The 15,701-nt window shown below is 37.9% G+C and overlaps 1 protein-coding gene across 10 annotated transcripts in view; it reads left to right on the top strand.

Annotated features, from left to right (window-relative positions):
* The window catches only part of RIMS2 (regulating synaptic membrane exocytosis 2), a 747,502-nt gene extending 732,418 nt beyond the window's left edge, over positions 1–15,084 (top strand). For all 10 annotated transcript variants that reach the window (XM_015145837.3, XM_028852821.2, XM_077943948.1 and 7 more), the window contains 5 exons: positions 5,584–5,725; positions 9,346–9,458; positions 10,141–10,242; positions 11,668–11,807; positions 12,246–15,084. In XM_015145837.3, coding sequence (XP_015001323.1) covers positions 5,584–5,725; positions 9,346–9,458; positions 10,141–10,242; positions 11,668–11,807; positions 12,246–12,464 — 716 coding nt within the window. In that variant the 3' untranslated portion in view covers positions 12,465–15,084. The remainder of the gene's footprint in view (positions 1–5,583; positions 5,726–9,345; positions 9,459–10,140; positions 10,243–11,667; positions 11,808–12,245) is intronic.
* Positions 15,085–15,701: the final 617 nt, after the last annotated feature.

Genomic DNA, 15,701 nt, shown 5'->3' on the forward strand with positions numbered 1-15,701 from the left:
CAAGACTCCGTCTCAAAAAAAAATAAATAAATAAATAAAATGTACACTTTTTTAAATAATGGCTAAGTTTTTACAGTTTTGATGGTCCACCCCTAAGTCATAATAGGATATTTTAATAAGTCTCCTCATTTAAAAAACTTATCTACAAAGGACTCAGAACTTACTGTATTAGTTTTATATTACAGTGTAACAATTATCACATTTAACAACTGAAAACAACACCCATTTATTAATTCACAGTTCTGTAGGTCACAAGTCTGGCACGATTGGCTGGGTTTTCTTTCTAGAGCATCACATGGCTGAAATGAAGATGTTGCCTGGGCTGAGTTCTTGTCTGGAGGTTCTAGGGGAGAAAATCAGCTTTCAAGGCCCTTTAGGTGGTGGACAGAACCCAATTCCTTACAGTTGCAGGCCTGAAGTCCCTCTTTTCTTGCTGTCAGCCAGGCATCACTCTCAGCAGCTAAAGGCTGCTCTCACATCTTTTCCATGTGGCCCCTTCCCTCTTCAGGCAGACAGAGGTACATTGAATTTTCTTGTGTTTCACATCTCTCTGGTTTCCTCTTCTGGAACCAGCCAGAGAAAGCACTCTGCTTTGAAAGGGCTGGTGTGGTTCAGTTAGGCCCATTCAGATAATCACCCTATCTTTAGGTTGACTGATTAGTAACCTTAATTACATCTGCAAAATCCCTTTTACATGTAGAGTAACATAATCATGGGTATCATCTTAGAGTTCTCCCTACCACATTTTCTTTATATAGACCTTCACCATTATATAGATTCAGTTTTTTGTTTTTTGGTTTTTTTTTTGAGACAGTCTCGCTCTGTCGCCCAGGCTGGAGTGCAGTGGCCGCATCTCAGCTCACTGCAAGCTCCACCTCCCGGGTCTACGCCATTCTCCTGCCTCAGCCTCCCGAGTAGCTGGGACTACAGGCGCCCACCACCTCACCCGGCTAGTTTTTTGTATTTTTTAGTAGAGACGGGGTTTCACCGTATTAGCCAGGCTGGTCTCGATCTCCTGACCTTGTGATCCGCCCGTCTCGGCCTCCCAAAGTGCTGGGATTACAGGCTTGAGCCACCGCGCCCGGCTAGATTCAGTTTTTAAGTTAAATAACATGACAAATCATTTGGAACATTAAATGTGAATCATGGTAATGAATGACATTCAAGTTAAATTAGTTTTACTGTGAATGTAGCTAAAGATTTTGTGGTGCTGAAAAATTAATTTTAAAATAAGCCTATAAATGTATTTGATAATGGAACATTGAAAAAGACATGTATTAATGGGCTACTATAAATGTTCAGTATATTTTTGGATTTATTTGATTATGTCAGATGATAGTGACTAGCGTATCTCCTCAATGTATGGTGTTAGTCATGGTCTCGGTTATGCATTAATACACAAACTCATAGACATTAGAACTCAAAGATATCAGAAATCATCTGCCCTCCTCCCGCTCCCTTTTTCATAAGTGAGGAGCCAGAGACTCAGAGAGGGGATGTGACTCAGAGAGGATAATAGATAGAGCTCACAAGTTAGTGGTAGAGTCAGGCCTAGAATACTTAGTTTCAAATTCCCTCTCTGGTAATAATAACAGTACAATTAACTGAAGCTTTTCTATGCATCAGGCACTATCCTAAGTGCTTTAAATGTATTGTTTTCCTTGATACTCACAAAAATTCCTACCTCATTCCTAATGAGATAGGCTTATTATTGTTGTCATTTCAGTTTGAGGAAACTGAGTCACAGAGCGGGTATGTAACTTGCTTAAGTGTCACCCACCTTGTAAATGGTAGAGTGTAGACTAAAAGAGAAGCAGTTTGATGATCCCAGGATCTGACTCCTTCACTGTGCTCTGCTTTTCCCACCCCACTAAGCTGCTTCTAATAGGGCCTTCCATATGCAATTACAGCATTAGCACAGGATAATCTCCATAGACAGCTGCACAAGCTCCCCATTTAGTTATATTCTGACAATGAAGTACTGAATAGCAGAAAATTTGGAGTCTGGGAACTGTCTACAAATGCTGGTTCTGTCACTTACTATGTTGCTTCAGGGAATTATGTAAACTACTGGGGCCCTTAGATGCTATATCTGTAAAATTGGGATTTTTAGCATCGTTATGAAGGGGATACATGTAAGAAGCAATCTGTAAACAAAAGAATTACATGCTGATCATATTATTCTTTGACAAATGGTGCTGGTTCTCATAACCCTATAATGGCAGATTTTCAAGTCGCTTTCGCTATAATAGAGTCAGACCTTAAATTAAAAACTGTAGATCTTTGACATTGCAGAGGCTGTGTTCTGAGATATTTCAGAATCTCATTTCCTTTCTAAGTCATATGTTTCTTGTACATATCCTCATTCCACATGCTCAAATTTCACTGAAGTTTTATGTCTCACTTGATGGCAATTTTTTCACAAGGGCACTGTTCACAGGAAATGAACATTAAAGCTACATGGAGAGACACACTTGTACAAAATTGTATTACTTCTTGCTTGGGGTGTTTGTTTGTTTTTGAGACAGAGTCTTGCTCTGTCACCCAGGCTGGAGTGCAATGGTACAATTTCAGCTCACTGCAAACTCTGCCTCCTGAGTTCAAGTGATTCTCCAGTCTCAGCCTCCCAAGTAGCTGGGATTACAGGTATGGGCCACCACACCCAGCTAATTTTTGTATTTTTAGTAGAGACAGAGTTTCACCATGTTGGTCAGGCTGGTCTCAAGTGATCCACCTGCCTCAGCCTCCCAAAGTGCTGGGATTACAGGTGTGAACCATCATGCCCAGCTTACTGCTCAAATGAAATCATAAATATTAACTTCATAAATATCAGGATGTACTCTGCATTCTCATTCTTTCATTTCTCCTTAACATTCTCCCTCATTTTTTAAAACATATATGTGCAGTTTTGGGGTGGGGGTGGGGGCTTGGTGGTTGTTTTTGTTTTTTCCTACACCATTTGAAAGTAAATTGCAGAATATATAACATTTCAGGTCTAAATACTTTAGCATGTATCTCCTAATAAGAAAATTCTTTATAATACATGTCATTATTCACCTTAAAAAATAACAGTTTTCTAATATCTAATGTCAAATGCATATTCAAATTTACTTTTATACTGTTTTGCATATAGAATTTCTTGTTTTGCTTTCCCAAACAAGAAGTTCGAGTACACTCATAGCATTTGATGGTTAAATTTCTTTGATATATTTTAATCCAGAATAATTCCCTTACCTTATTTCTTTGTTTGTTTTCATTATATTAACTTCTTTTAAGAGACTAGGTCAACTCTCTTGAACAGTAGTCCATGTTCTGGATTTCTCTGATTGTTTTGTGTATGTGTGTCTATCATATATCTTGTTACTCTATCACCTGTTTTTGAAAATTTGAAGCTGGCTCCAAAGATCTGATTAAAAACAGGTTGCATGTTTTTGTCCAGAACAGCTTGACAAGTGATACTGTGTATCTTATATCCGGAGGTGCATATTATTGTCCCCTCTTAGTGCTACTAAGTTTGATCACTTGATTAAGATGGTGGCAGCTGGTCTCCCAGTGTTAAAGTACTTTTTTTTTCCTTTAACAATTAGAATAATTTATGGAACAAATATTTGGCTCATATGAGTATCCTTTCTACAACCTTTCATCTAATAGTGTTAGCCTCCCTTGATGAGCCTTGCTTATATCATTTATTCCAATGGAGGTTGCAAATTGGTAATTTTTAAATTTTATTCCTTTTACATTTACTAATATTATGCTGTAAAGAAGATCTTTCCCTCATTAGTAGGGGATGTTTTGTATCTTGTTACAGTTCATATCAGTACAACATGTTTACCATCAGTTATCTAAAATATCAGCCTTAGATTGTGGAACTGAGTTACAGATCAGTCATAATTTGTATTTCATATATACTCTTTAAAGCATTTTGGTGTACATTAATGTTGGAAGTAGAGAATGGATGAAATTTAAAGCAGTATTTCAAAATGGTAATTACTTGTAAGAGACTTGGTGAAAAGAGATTTCGACAAATCACTGGCAATATCAGCAAATATTTATAGACCTAAAAATAACTTACTGCCGGGTGCAGTGGCTCACGCCTGTAATCCCAACACTTTGGGAGACTGAGGCGGGCAGATCACAAGGTCAGGAGTTCAAGACCAGCCTGGCCAACGTAGTGAAACCCCGTCTGTACTAAAAATACAAAAAATTAGAAGGGCATGATGATGGGCATCTGTAATCCCAGCTACTTAGGAGGCTGAGGCAGGAGAATCACTTGAACCCGGGAGACAGAGGTTGCAGTGAGCAGAGATCACGCCACTGCATTTCAGCCTGGGCAACAGTGCAAGACTCTGTCTCAAAAAAAAAAAAAAACTTATTAATACCAGGCACTAAAAGAGCTAACTGTATGGTCATATCCCAAAAAGCTATCAATATTCACAGTGTGGATAAATATTTAAGCCTGACAAGAAGTAATCGAGTACAAATCATTTGTACTATCACCCTCTTGCTCAAGCTTTGGTAGCCTCTCAACTTCGCATCTCAACACTCATAGCTTTTGTAATTTGGGCTCAATTTTTTGTGGAACCCACTCCCCCATTACTTTACATGTGCTTTGGTCATTGCACCTCCCTTAAATGCACGTGGCTATCCTTATCTTTGCACCTTTGCCCATGCCGTTTCCCTTGCTTACGAAGCTCTCTTCTCACCTCTCGTTAAGTCCCAATCTACCTATTTTTCATGCCCAGCTCAAATCCCACACCCTCTATGACACACCTTCTTCCCTGACCTCTCCAGATAGTACTTCCTATCTGTGTCACATCTGTAGTACTTGACTCAGTTTCCTGTTTGCTCTTCTAATTGGTTTCTATTAGTAAATCACATCACCAAACTATTAAAGATCCTTGAGGACGTGACTGTCCTTGAACAAAAATTAAAAATCTCTTTTCACATTATTTTGGTGGGTTTTTGCATTCCCCTTGGAGTATCTTTCTGAAAGTTACCAAGAGATGTGAAACTGTTGGCAAACTAGGCTCTCTCCTTTGTGTAGATTCTTTTTCCTTCTAATATCTATCACCCTACAAAAACAGACTTTCCTGTAAAAGTTAAGACTGGAATTTGAGGATTACTCACCATCTGTTTCTTTGTAAATTGTGTGAAGGCCTGGTTCTTTTACTATGATTAAAAGAAAGGGGAAAATATGGTGGGCAGAAATTAATCTGGCATTTAAATATTACAATGAAAACAAAAGATAGGCATAAATTAACCTGCATTTAAGTATTACAATGAAAATAAAGCTTTTTTGTTTTCCTTATGTTGAATCTTTTTGTTACATTAACAATTTGAACACTGTTTTAAATGGAAATAAAACAATGGTGTTTTGTGCTTACAGATTTTTTAGAAAATCTTCATCCCACTCAACATGACATTGTTTAAAATTGTTTTAAATACCTTTTCTTTCTGTCTCCTTAAAAAGAGCACTTTGTATTTACACAGTTCTTTGCATCTGATGATCTGAGAGCCTTGGCTGATATTTCTTACCAGATAGTGATGACAAAGCTGTTACACTTTTTGTTTTTATCTCTGCAGAAGCAGGAGGTAAAAAACTAAGGAGCACTGTCCAAAGAAGTACAGAAACAGGCCTGGCCGTGGAGATGAGGAACTGGATGACTCGACAAGCAAGCCGAGAGTCTACAGACGGCAGCATGAACAGCTACAGCTCAGAAGGAAAGTGAGTGAGGCTGCATATGATGTGTGTCTCCTCCGCACCTCACCTGTCTCACTCTCTGTGCTTCCACAGAGACTTTCTAACTCTCATGCTCTTCAGAACCACTTGAATTTTCACTGGTTAATTTCCTGTGAAGAGAACTTTGCTCACCTGCCACTGAGCAATGTGACGTATCTGGCTTTTTATATCAAGTGAAATAGATTTAAGAATAAAGTGTTTTGCCTTAATGGCAAGTTGCTAAAATGTAACTCTTACAATGCAATGCAAATACAGTATTTTGCCCTAGCTTGAAATAATATATAAAAGCCCAAAAATAATAAGCATGCATGCCATACCATGTGAACAATGCTAGTTTTAAGAATCTCTATCCTGAGAATGATTGCTAAAAAATATGGAATGCTGGTGTATACTTAGTTCCATGTTGTAACACACAACTATAATTATTTAATTATATTAAATATAACAGCCAAAAAGAAATGCCACCAAAAAAGTTGGGGAGCCTTTTACATGGTTATCATGTAGCTTTCCTTTGAATTAACTGTCTCAGATATTTTTAAAGCATTTGTAGCTTGTGTAGTTCTGTCACCAACAAATTAATAGTACTTAGCAACTAAAGATCTGGAAGTGGGGCTGTAAAGGACATTAATAAAGGAAAATGGGGTTTACTGGCCTCACTGTCATCACCATGGAAGTATTAGATGTTTAGATAACCTGTGTGTGGCCGGTTTACAGATGTGAGGCCATAGGAGCTGTTGGCACAGCAGGAATGGTATGTCTCAGGATAATTTGTCTAGCATGATAACATAAATACAAGAGATATAAATGGTTTCTATACATTTGTAAGTAGGCTTATACGGGATACTTATAGAAACAGACTAAAACATTTGTATTAACTCAATATTTGAGAGTTGAGATCGGGGGGAGAAATAGATTCGCTATTCATTAAAGAAGTCTAAAAAGAGAGGGAAAATCAACTGAAAAGTAAATGTGCACTGAGCACTAATCATTGCAAAGAACTACGTTAGGTACTGTTAGGGACATAAAAATGTTTACACTATAGCCCTTGCTCCAGATGTTTATAGTCTTATTGGAAAAAGAGGATGAATACCCATAAATTCATTCAACAAATATTACCATATCCTCCAGTGGGCCAGTCACCGTGCTGTACATTGGAGATATAAGTCATAGTGGGGAGGGAGTAAATCTCCATGGCTAAGATCATGGGGTTTGCAGTCATATAGGCCTGGTTCTCTCAACTGAGTCTTTTCTTTTCTTTTGTTTCCTTTTCCCTTTCCTTTCCTTTCCTTCTGTAGAACTTACAATATTCCAGGCTTGGTTCTAGGTGCTAGAGATACAGCAGTGAACAAAGCAGACACCACTCCCCATAAAATAAAATACTCTCCTCACATTTACACTCTAATAGAGAAGACAAACAACAAGAAAAATTGTTAAAATGTACATAAAAGAAAAACTAGTAAAATATATAGTAGATTAGATAGCATACGTGCTAAGGAGAAAAATACAGCAAGGAAGAAAGATGATCAAGAGGTTGGAGGTAAGATGTGACACAGGATAGATGGGGAAAGGGGAAAGGAGATATTCGAATGAAGATCTGAAGGAATTTAGTGAGCAGAGGGATATCTGAAGGAAGAACATTCTAGGATGAAGATTGCTTCAGAAGCCCTGAGGCAGGAGCTGGCCTAGTGTCAGCAGTGAGGAGGGCAGCACTGGGGAGGAAGGGTGAGAGCAGTAACGGACGAGGAATTAGGGCATGTGGCAGGGGTGAGGACAGCTTATATAGACTTTATGTATTGTAAGGACTCTGCTCTTACTGAGTGGGGTGAGAAGATGTTGGATGGTTTTGAGCAGAGGAGTGACAGGATCTGACTTCTGTTTTTGGCAGATCAGTCTGAATGCTGAACGGGCAAGGGGCCAGGACAGCAAGGGCAGCAACAGGGAGAGCATTCACAAGGCTACTACAGGAATACGGAAGCTAGGGAATGGTGGCTTGGACCAGAGTGTAGCATTAGTGAGGTCAGATTCTGAATGTATTTTGACAGTAGAACAAGTAAGATTTATTGGTACATTTGATGTGGGTAATGAGAGAAAAGATAGTATATTTGTTTGCCAAGGCTGCCATAATAAAATACGCAGGCTGGGTGGCTTAAACAACAGGAATTTATTTTCTCACAGATCAGTAGGCTAGAAGTCCAAGATTAAGGTGTCCGCAGGTTTGAGTTCTCCTGAGGCTTTTCTCCTTGGCTTGCAGATGGCCACCTTCTTGTGATATCTTCTCACAGCTTTTTCTCTGTGCGTACCTACTCCTGGTGTCTCTTCCTCTTCTTACAAGGACATGGGTCATATTGGATTAGGGCTGCATGCTAATGGCCTCATTTAACCTTCTCTCTTTAAAGGCCTTATGGCCAAATACAAACATATTAAGGGTTAGGGCTTCAACATAAGAAATTTGGGGTGACATCATTCAGTCCATGACAGAGAGGAAGGAAGACAGATGGCTCCAAGGTTGAGCAGTTGGAAGAATGAAGAATGAAGTTACCATTTATCAAGATGGGAATCTTTTGACAGGACCAGAGTTTGGATTTTTTGTTTGTGTGTTTGCAGTGCGGGAACAAGAGCATGGGGAGAGTCCGTTTTAAACAATTTGACTTTCAGGTGCCTATTACGTATCCAAGCAGATGTGTAGACTAAGCAGTTGGAACATAGGTCTGTGGCCCAAGGGAGAGATCCAGGCTGGAGATGTCAATCTAGGCAATAGCAGCATAGATGGCATTTAAAACCATGAGACTGGATGAGATTATCAAGGGAATTCAGACATAGAAAAAAGATAAGAGGTCAAAGGATCGAGCTCCAGTGTTTAGTGGCAGAACTAGCACAGGAGGTTAAGGCTGAATGGCAGAAGGGAAAAAAGGGAAACCAGGAGACTAGAGTGTGCAGAAAGCAGTGGGAGACAGTGCTTCAAGGAGGAAGGGGCAAGGTCAGTTGTGTCAAATGATCAGAGAGTTTTAGTGGAGTGGCAACAATGAAAACATGATTAGACTTTCAAGAGAGAATGAGAGGAAAGAAATGGAAGACAGCACATAGAGACAATTATTTCAAGGAGAGAAATGGGGTAGTAACTGGAGAGGGAAATGGGGTCAGGAAAGGGATTTTTTTATATGGTGGAAGAAATAACAGCATATTTGTATGCAGATGGGAATGATCCAGAAACATTTCTTCATGTATGAAATAGGAGAAATAATAGAACGTATCATAGTGCAGCTAAGAAGATTAAATATGATAAAGCCTGTGATGGAGTAAGTGCTCAATATGTGCTGAGTGTGACTCGTAGAAATCACAGTCTGCCCTTGCGACCAAGGAAGAGAAAGGCTCACCAGCAGAAGCCTGCAGTGCAGTGTGACAGGTGCTTCTGGTGTCATACGTGGGCTGCTGAGAGTATGAAGGAAGAGCCCTGGGAGGTGGAGCAGGGTGTTTGGATCCAGTAAACATAAGTGGCAAAATAATAGGACTAGTTTTGCCACAATAACGAGGCTAGAATGAAACCAAGCTTCCTTGAAAATAAATAGGGATTGGGGATTTAATCTCATATGTTATTTTGCTTTCAGTCTGATTTTCCCTGGTGTTCGCTTGGCCTCTGATAGCCAATTCAGCGATTTCCTGGATGGCCTTGGCCCTGCTCAGCTGGTGGGACGCCAGACTCTGGCAACACCTGCAATGGGTAAGGATTTCTGCCACATGATTTCACTATTTTGTTTTAGATTATTGAAAATGAAATTCTCTAAATTTGATAGAATCTTCTCTCTCTCTCTCTCTCTTTCTCTCTCTCTCTCCCTCTTTTTTTTTTTTTTTTTTTTTTTTGACAGAGTTTCACTCTGTTGCCCAGGCTGAAGTGCAGTGGCATGATTATGGTTCACTGCAGCCTTGACCACCTTGGCTCAAGAAATCCTCCCACCTCATCTTCCCAAGTAGCTGGGACTACAGGCACACGCCACCATACCCAGCAAATATTTTGACTGTTTTTTTTGTAGAGACAGGACCTCACTGTGCTGACCAAGCTGGTCTCAAACTCCTGGCCTCAAGCAATCCTCCTGCCTCCACCTCCCAAAGTGCTGGGATTACAGGCATGAGCCACTGGGCTCAGCCCAATAGAATCTGTAACAATATTATCAACAGGAATCAAGACCTTAGATTTTAGCAATAAAAAATATTTAACCATTATTTCTCTTTTAATTTTAATGCTTTTTAAAGGAAGATATTATTGATAGAATTTTAAGTATATTTGAATTTAAGAAAATATATGGGAAATGATGAAATGATGTTAAACCAAGGTCTTTGACTCAAGTATTTTCCTTAGTGCATTTGTATATTAAAGCATATTTGTTTCTTCCTCCTTCCATTAGGTGACATTCAGGTAGGAATGATGGACAAAAAGGGACAGTTGGAGGTAGAAATCATCCGGGCCCGTGGCCTTGTTGTAAAACCAGGTTCCAAGACACTGCCAGGTAAAAACAAAAGAGAGTTTTCTATTATTGTCCATAATCCATATTGTTTCAACTTAGAGATCTTTTGATTGGTTTAGACCTTTGATTTAGTTAATCAAGGTTATTAATGGATAGTCCATTATGACTGGTTTGGGGCTGGAGTCATTTGTATGTTTATCCTGAATGAGTGTTCAATGAGGATGATCCGGTGGGGATAATGTAAGTTGTTAAATAAGTACATACATACTAGAAACCACTGCAAAATAAAAACCATCCCACTTAGAAAATTCATTTTGTCACACCATGTACACAAGGAGTTCTTTTTTCTTATTAGCTAGTCTTTTGTGTTATTCTTCAGTTTCTCTAGAGCTTCAAAATTCTCCTCAGGAATCCGTAAGGCTCTGGAATTAGAATAAAAATAGATACAGGCTCCAAAAGTAGCATAAGCTATGTATGCTGGATATTCTAATTATAAGACTTTTACTTCCTATAATCTGAGGAAAGAAAGGCACTATTATAACTTCTTATGCTACATATTTCATACTGAAATGTCATTATAATCTAAGGCGCTTGAAGCCATGGAAGGTGCCACAGTGCTCCAAATACATTGTGTAGAGATTGTTTGATAAGATGGATAAAACAATTCCTGAGGATTCTGAAACTTGATTTCTAGCCTCAGCATCTCTACTGATTGACTTGTAATTTTGACTCCTAACTTTTCTATTTCTAGCTTCAGCATCTCTACTGATTGACTTGTAACTTTGACTCAACTTTTCTATCCTTGCAGAAAGTTTTAATTATATAATCTATTGTATAACCTTGCACTGGTGATTAAGACAGTTGTGTTTATATATCTTAGAGCTAGTCAACTCATTCTGCTATAAAGAATATCATGATTTGTACATGCATAAAAAGTGGTTTTTAAGAAGTGTCTGTTGGATAAATTTTAAGCCATAGATTTTCTAATTAGTTGCCTCTTAGCTAATTTGATCAATATCACATGAAATTCCACTACTGTTATACCCACACCACCACCAATAAATAAGTACTTTTGAGTGATAATCACTATTTGTGGGGATGAGTGAATGAAACAATATAGCTTCAAGCATGTTAAATAGATTTAAGTATTGATAAATTAAAGACTGAGTAGGACATCTCTCAGGACTGGAAGCATTTCACTTTATTTAATGCAGTGTGTAAACCTGTATAACCAGTTGATGAAAATAATAATAATAAACTCAGGGGCTATGTTAACATCCCCTAAAACTCTCTGAAAGACACAGTTATCCACTGTTTATCTAGTGATTTTGACAGAATGCGGCTAGGCCAGTGGCATGATTGCTAGCTCTTTCAGCCAAAGATTAAACTGTGGTAAATGTCACTGAGAGTTGGCCATTTCATGTCCATAGTTTATCGCTTATTCTCCTCTATCTTTTCTTTCCCAAGCACCATATGTAAAGGTGTATCTGTTAGATAACGGAGTCTGCATAGCCAAGAAGAAAACAAAAGTGGCAAGAAAAACGCTGGAACCCCTTTACCAGCAGCTATTATCTTTCGAAGAGAGTCCACAAGGAAAAGTTTTACAGGTATCTACCTAATTGTTTATCCCTTACCTAAGAAAGTATTTTTCATGGAGTCAGACGTTATACCCCAAATCTTTTCTGTTGTATTCTTTTATGTTCCTCACAACTGAAATTCTTTGGAAACTTTTCAAAGCGGTGACCAGTGCTGTAAAGCAATATACGTTGTCATTTTCTTTAAAGTGATTTATAGACATGCAAATCTCCACCACACATAAATTCCACTCTCTCTGGATTTCTTACGACCTTAATGCTTCAGTATAATTTCCCCAATGTACCTTTAGATTCCACTAGTTAAAGACAACTATTTCATTATACAGATTTTAACTTGATATTTGATGTCAGAAAATTAAGTGAATGTACTTTAGTATTTTAATATATTTTACAACTTTTTCTATTTACACAGTTACACTGACATCACTCTACTTTTTATTTTGCCAACAGATCATCGTTTGGGGAGACTATGGCCGCATGGATCACAAATCTTTTATGGGAGTGGCCCAGATACTTTTAGATGAACTAGAGCTATCCAATATGGTGATCGGATGGTTCAAACTTTTCCCTCCTTCCTCCCTAGTAGATCCAACCTTGGCCCCTTTGACAAGAAGAGCTTCCCAATCATCTCTGGAAAGTTCAACTGGACCTTCTTACTCTCGTTCATAGCAGCTGTAAAACTGTTGTCACAGCAACCAGCGTTACAAAAACAAAAAAAAAAAAAACAAAAAAAAACAAATCACAGGTTGCAAACCCTGGTAACACTGCATGCTTAATGTTGTGTCTTCTGAGCCTGTTTCTAGGGATACAAAGCGATCCTGTGTTCTCAGAGGAAGTTGCACACATTGTGCCCTAAAGAAGGCCCTCAGGTGAAAGAGCAGAGCTGTGAAGAACTATCAGGTTTGGAATTAAATGACATTCGAGTTCTGGTCCAATCTGAAGCCATGGATTAATCTCAAAGAATCAGTCAGTTTCATGCAACAGAAGCCCTTTTCAATGGCACCTTTATATTTTTATCGTTCCTTTTTCTTCATTTATCTAACCCCAAAGCCCTGATATGCCACAGAAATGGAGCTATACAGCCATGAAGCCGTGTTACAGGTCAAGGAGTGAAATCCTAGGAAGCATCAAGTGAAAAGTAGGAGACCAAAGAAGTGGTCAGGAACAATCATCAGCCCTCCTCTGGCCGGGGATCAGAGCAGTCTGTCCAGCAGGAAGAGTGGCAGACTCTGTAGCTCCACAGGCACGTCCTTTACTAATGCCAAGATGTGTTGGACTCTGAAAAGCAAAATTCTGTGGCTACACTGTACTGAATGAAATTAAAGAAACTTTTTTTGCATGGACACAGATTAGCTGAATACTTAAATTATTTTCTTGGGGCTGCAACTTGCAAAAAATAAAAATAAAAATCAGCCATTTTCAACAGTTTATATTATTTTTAAAAATAAATTTCACTAGTGCATGGTTTTAAAAAGGAGAGAGAATGCAACAGGGTGATACAAAGATACACCATGTTTATTCTTTAATCATAGTCTGTGTTTTGGCAGACATTACAAATGGAAATACTTTCTAGAAGATATTTAAAATTCTCTTTATGTGACAAATAAGTATAATATATTCAATTTATCTCCATCTTAAACATACAAATCTTATGAAGTTCAATATGTGCAAATTTTTCACATCTTTCTCCTCTCACTTTTCCTCTTCTCCCTCTTTTAATCTTTTCTTTCTCCCTGCCAGAGTGAACCTTATACTAAAAAATTACAAGTTTTGATCTGATCCTCTCTTATACCCCATGTTTAATTCAGAGCTGTAGATGTCTCTGAATTTGCGAATTTCTCAAGGGAAAAATAATTTTAAGAGCTTTCTTTATTTCAAGCATGTTGAAAAGGATTTTGCAACATGACTTGGGAGTACATTAAAGTAAGTCAGCATGTATTTGAAAAAGAAGATATTTGAACTTTTGCAATTTATTGTACAGTGCATGGTTTTTTTTTTTCACCTTTAAAATTCAGTTTACAGGAAAATTCTAAAATCATGTTGCCATTGTGATGTCCAATAAATTTGTTTTTAGCACCAGCATTATTCATACAGGGATTAAAGTATTATTTGTAGAAGGTCTTAGGTTTTGTTTGTTTTTTAATCAGTTAAAGCAATTTCTTTAGTCAGTTTCCATTTACTATGTGAATAGAAACACTGCTAAAAATTGGGAGCCCTGAAACACAGGGCTGTTTATTCATTCATTTTTCTGTAGTAAAATTCAACTTTTCACAAATTATATTTCTAAAGAAATATAGCAAACATAAATCTGCAACAATTTTAAAGCTCCAATTTTTTGGTGACTCAAAGAAAGTCAGTATGCCTATTAATAGTTATTTGATGCCATCACCAAAAGTCTATGTGAAAATCTCCTAAAGTCAAAACCCCTGCCTTTGGTTTTACAGACAGTTATTACCATTGGGTGGTGCTGCAAGGTCAAATTTCTCCTAAGTTCCCCTATTTAGAGGAAAAGTCACTGGTTATTGTAATAAACCACCCATGGTTCTTTATGTACATTTTGATAACATTATTATAGCTTGATTTTAATTCTTTGCTTTAATTTTTGAAATCCACATCTCATTTGTTTAAATTAAGGCCATGCACAAATTTTTTTTTAGTTCAGTGCTGACCATTAAAAACTATCATGCTTGATACGGTGCAAAAGTTAAAATGAGTATCACTAAAAATGCCTTCTCTTTATGTGGTGCAATATGAAATACACCAAGACTGTGTCTTGACATTCTGATGGACCCAGGTAAAGTTGTTAAAAGAATGAATAAAACTTTATTAAAATAATTTAGACACCTGTGTACCAGCAACAATTGATTTAATAGACCTAGAGTGTCTATACTATCCCTTAGAATAAAGGTTTATGATTTTCCTGATACTAAGATGCAGTCACATAATCTTTTGTGCATATTCCTATACAAATTGTTTCTAATTTTAATAAGAAGGACATGACTGTATGGAATATTTGTACATACTTGTCATTATGCAGTATTTATTTAAAAGTTGGTGTTTTTTTTTTTTTTAATTTTCACATCTGCACCTCGACTTGTGGTTTAGTCATGTAACTAGCACTATGCCAGTGACCGTTGTTGCCCTGTACATAGTATGTTTGAAAAGTAAAGGGAATTCCAGTTGGAAAAAAAGGGCAGATGAGTCCTGTAATGAACACCAACTAATGTAAATCAAATTCATTCTGGTGATGGTATTTAACACTTTAAATAAAACATTTTCTTTACAGACATCTGCAGTGCTTTCTCTGACTTTTCTCCCCACATAGCCCTGAGCCTGCTACAGCTCGTTCCCTGAACTCATGTATCATTTAAAGAATGAAATCACCGTCTCCTACTTCTCAATAACATAAGTAGACTGCTGGTCTTAGCAATAGCCCTCAGTAGAGCACTTCTTCAAAATGCCAAAAGATTTCTGCTCACACTATTAAAAGTTGCTGTATTTTAAAAGGTTGTTATTTTGGATTGAGTTGCTTTCTGATTAAATGACTCAGCAACTCACAGATTTTATGAGTGAAATTTTTAAGTTAGTCATGGCCTTCACTGACAGCAGAGTCACAAATACTCAAGCACAGGCTCTGCTAGCCCCTGGGTGAAGATGGCGAAGGCATAGCTGGCTTTATGCATATGTGTTTCTGCTAAAGTTTCAGTTTTGCTTTGTGGGGGGTGGAGGGTGTGTTTTTGGGGTAGGGAGACATGTGGTAACCTGACATATAACAACCTGTCCAGAGACTGGCTTCTATGTGTGGATATGAATGGGTGACAGGATTTCTCCATATCCTTCTGGGGCAGTTCCTCAACTGGGAGAAGGAACGCCTGTGGAGTTCTCATGGGAGTCTGCTTCAGGTCT

The sequence above is a fragment of the Macaca mulatta genome, chromosome 8, assembly GCF_049350105.2.
Source record: "Macaca mulatta isolate MMU2019108-1 chromosome 8, T2T-MMU8v2.0, whole genome shotgun sequence".
NCBI lineage: Eukaryota > Metazoa > Chordata > Mammalia > Primates > Cercopithecidae > Macaca > Macaca mulatta.